Source organism: Eimeria maxima, genomic scaffold (genome assembly GCF_000499605.1).
Source record: "Eimeria maxima Weybridge genomic scaffold, Emw_scaff1303, whole genome shotgun sequence".
In the NCBI taxonomy this organism is placed as follows: Eukaryota; Apicomplexa; class Conoidasida; order Eucoccidiorida; family Eimeriidae; genus Eimeria; species Eimeria maxima.
This window is the reverse complement of record NW_013563464.1, coordinates 1-3,862: the sequence shown is the minus strand read 5'-3', so window position 1 is coordinate 3,862 and position 3,862 is coordinate 1. Positions and strand designations below refer to the sequence as shown.

At 39.6% G+C, this 3,862-nt stretch overlaps 1 protein-coding gene across 1 annotated transcript; it reads left to right on the top strand.

Moving 5' to 3' along the window:
- Nucleotides 1-1,826: 1,826 nt before the first annotated feature.
- Nucleotides 1,827-2,905, top strand: EMWEY_00051240 (hypothetical protein; the record flags this gene model as incomplete). The annotated part of the gene is made up of 4 exons (XM_013477457.1): nt 1,827-2,005; nt 2,163-2,217; nt 2,322-2,456; nt 2,651-2,905. The coding sequence occupies 4 exons, from the start codon at nt 1,827-1,829 to the stop codon at nt 2,903-2,905; spliced, it is 624 nt and encodes a 207-aa protein (XP_013332911.1).
- Nucleotides 2,906-3,862: the final 957 nt, after the last annotated feature.

Sequence of the window (3,862 nt, the reverse complement as noted above, 5' to 3'; positions counted from 1 at the left end):
ATGCATGCATTAATAATTAACATATAACAATAAATATAATTATTATTTAATTAAAAGAAATAAAAAAGAATAAAAATAAATAAGGGGAGCTGCCTGTACACCTGAATGTGAGCACGGTGACAGCGAGCCACCAATAAGTAAATTAATAAATAAATAAATAAATTAATTAATTTATTTATTTATTTATTTATTATATTTATTTATTTATAAATAAATATAAATTAATTATTAATAATATATTTAAATTTATGGGTAAAAAATAAACGATTTAGAGCAGCAGCAGCAGCAGCAGCAGCAGCGAGAGCAGGATTGAGGCCGCCGCAGCAGCACAGCAGCAGCAGCAGCAGCCGCTGCTGCTGCTGCTGCTGCATGCATGAGGAGTTTGTTTTCTTTATGTTGTTTATTATATTTATAATAAAAGAAGTTAATTATTATTTATAAATAATAAAAAAGCCCCATTAGCTGCTGCAGCGCATGCAATTAGCAGCAGTGTTGCTGCTCTTTTAGTTGAGCCACTGGTCTCGTGCTGCTGCTGCTGCTGCTGCTGTTGCTGCAGCAGCAGCAGCTGCGCGTACACCCGAGCTTGGGGTGTATATTAAACTATTCTTTTTTTTTTATTTTAATTAATATTTAATTCTTTTTTATTTTTATTTTCTTTTTATTTATTTATTTATTTATTCTTTGCTGCTGCTAATAGATAAAGAGTTCTTATATATAGTCTGACGGACACCGCAGGTTCTTGCTGCAGCAGCAGGTTCTTGCTGCAGCAGCAGCAGCAACAGCAGCAACAGCAGCAGCAACAACAGTAAGAGCAGCTAAGTTGAGTTTTATTATTATTATACTTTTAGTATTTCTGCTGCAGCAGCAACAGCAGCAGCGACAGCAGCAGCAATGCTGCAGTAACTTCTCTTGCTGCTTGCATGCACACAACTGCTGCTGGAAAGTTAATAGGGAGACAAACCTGCAGCAGCAGCAGCAACTGCAGCAGCATCTCTAGCTGCAGCAGCAGCAGCTTCCCTAAACTCCGGTATACCAGCTGCAGCAGCATTTGCAGCAGCAGCAACAGCAGCAGCAAACAGCAGCAGCAACTGCAGCATCAGCTGCAGCTCCAGCATACAAAGTATCATCTACTGCAGCACCTGCATCAGCATCAGCAGCAGCAGCCACAGCAGCAGCAACAGCAGCAGCAGCAGCAGCAGCAGCAGCAGCAATGGGTGCGCCAATGTTGGATGGTGCAGCAGAAGAGCGGCAGCTATTTGCTGCTGATGAAGTTAAACAAATCATGCAATGGTAAATCTGCATTCGCTGCTGCTGCTGCTGCTGCTGCTGTTGCTGCTGTTGCTGCTGCTGCTGCTCTACATCCTCTTGCTGCTGTTGCTGCTGTTGCTGTTGCTGCAGCTCTGCATGCGCTACTTGCAGCGGCTGCCTTTGCAGCAACAGGCTGCGGCGTTTAGTCTAGTGCTGCTGCTGCTGTCTCCTTTCTTGCTGCTGCTGCTGTATCCGTTAATGCTGCTGCTACTGCTGCTGCTGTCTCCATTTCTGCTGCTGTTGCTACTGCTACTGCTACTGCTGCTGCTGCTGCTGCTGCTGCTGCCTACAGGCCTGCAGGTTATTCCTTGTCTCCTTCCCTATGGCTAACAGAGACAAGAGATTCTTTTTGTCGTTATTTATCTCCTAATAATAAACAATATATATCTATTAAGGCAGCAGCAACACCATTTATACCATTAAGGAGCAGCAGCAGCATCAGCAGCAGCAGCAGCAGCAGCAGCAGCAGCAGAAGGAGGCAGCAGCAGCAGCAAGAAGAAGGGCCATGGTGGGCACCCATGGTTAGATCTTCGGATAATACAGGCATCTTTACGGAGGCTCTTATCTTTAATAGAGAGCAGCAGCAGCAGCAGCAGCAGCAGCAGCAACAGCAGCAGCAGCAGCAGCAGCAGAATGGTAATGCTCTTAGCTGCTCGCGCTGCAGCAGTTTAGGCAGCAGCAGGAGGCGTAGTAATAGGTACCAGCAGTATAGGCAGCTGCAGCAACTGCAGCAGCTGCAGCAGCAGCTGCAGCATATGCAGCAGGTGCAGCAGCAACTGCAGCAGGAGATTGATGGACAAGGAAGCAGCACTGATGAAGACAATGCTCCTGCTGCTGCTGCTGCTGCACCGCAGCACAGCAGCAGCAGCAGACGCAGCAGACTACGGGGAAGAAATGCAACAGCAGCAGGTAATTACATTTTTATTTGTTTGCTGCATGCAGTATTTTGGGGCTTTTTTTGCATGCATGCGTGCATGCGTGCGCTTATGTATGTGTTGTTTATTGTTGCTCAGACTATGCTGGAGAACCAGCAGCAGCAACAGCAGCAACAGCAGCAGCAGCAGCAGCAGCAGCAGCAGCAGCAGCAGCAAGGCCGCATGCAACAGGAGGATGTCTTAACTGTAGCTGTGGGCGTCTCTCTGCAGTGGGTACTCCTGTAGGGGGCCCCCGAGGGGCCCCCCAGGGGGCCCCAATAGGGGCCCCCCAAGGGGCCACCATAGGAATTAACAGGAGAGGAGGAGCTGCAGGAAGAAGCAGAAGTGTTGCTGCAGCAGCAAGATATCCTCAAGAAGCAGCAGCAGCACAGACTGCTGCTGCTGCTTCTTGCGATCTGCTGCTGCAGCAGCAAGAAGATATGCTGCTGCAGCATGTGCAGCAATTAAGGAAGCAGGTACAAGACCTGCAAGACACACTTGCTGCGCTGCAGCTGCAGAACAGCAGCAGCAGCAACAACAATCAGCAGCAGCAACAGCAGCAGCAGCAACAGCCACTTTCCCTATCCGATCTGCAGCAGCAGCAGCAGCAGCAGCAAGAAGAAGAAGAGGAAGAAGAAGCTGAATCTGTCTGTTGGAGTCTTGACCCTCGTGATTATAAGTAAGAAAATACACAGCAGCAGCAGCAACAGCAGCAGCAGCAGCAGCATGCATGCATGCATGCATGCATGCATGCATGCATGCGTATGTAGATCTTAATATAAAAATATAATAAAATAGAATATTAAATAAGTAAATAAATATATAAATATAATAAAATAAATTATTTATACATCTATTGTTTTATTCGTTTATTTATTCATTTATATATTTATTTATTTATTTATTTTTTTTTTTTTTTTTTTTTTTTTTTTTTTTTTTTTTTTTTTTTTTTTTTTTTTTTTTTTATTAGGTGTCTTCCCTTATCTTCTATTAATTGGATTCCTCCTGCGGGTATTCCTTCTAGACATATACAGCATTAATTAATTAATTAATTAATTAATTAATTAATTAATTAATTAAATAGAGTAATTAATTAATTAATTAATTAATTAATTAATTAATTAATTAATAAGTACATATTTATATGTATATAATATGTATTATGCTGCAGTAATGAATGTACTATACGTATATATGTACGCATATATACGTATATATACATATATATATATTTATTTATATATATGTATATTTATATATATATGTATATTTATATACATATATAAATATAATAAATAACTTATTTGCCTATAAGGGGTAAAAAGAAGAAAAAAACAAAAATATAACAATTAACTGTTTTATTTATTTATTTTTTTTTTTCTTCTTCTTTTTATGACCAATCTCTTATAAATAAATAATTAAGTAGTTAATTAGTTTATTATTTATTTATTTATTATTAATTAATTAGTTATTTATTTATTTATTTATTATTAATAAATTAATTATTAATTATTTAGTTGTTATTTATCTTCCTTCTTTTATTATAATACAGTTAATATTAAGAGAAGAAAAAGAAAAGAAAATAAATAAATAAATAAATAAATAAATAAATAAATAAATAAATAAATAAATAAATAAAA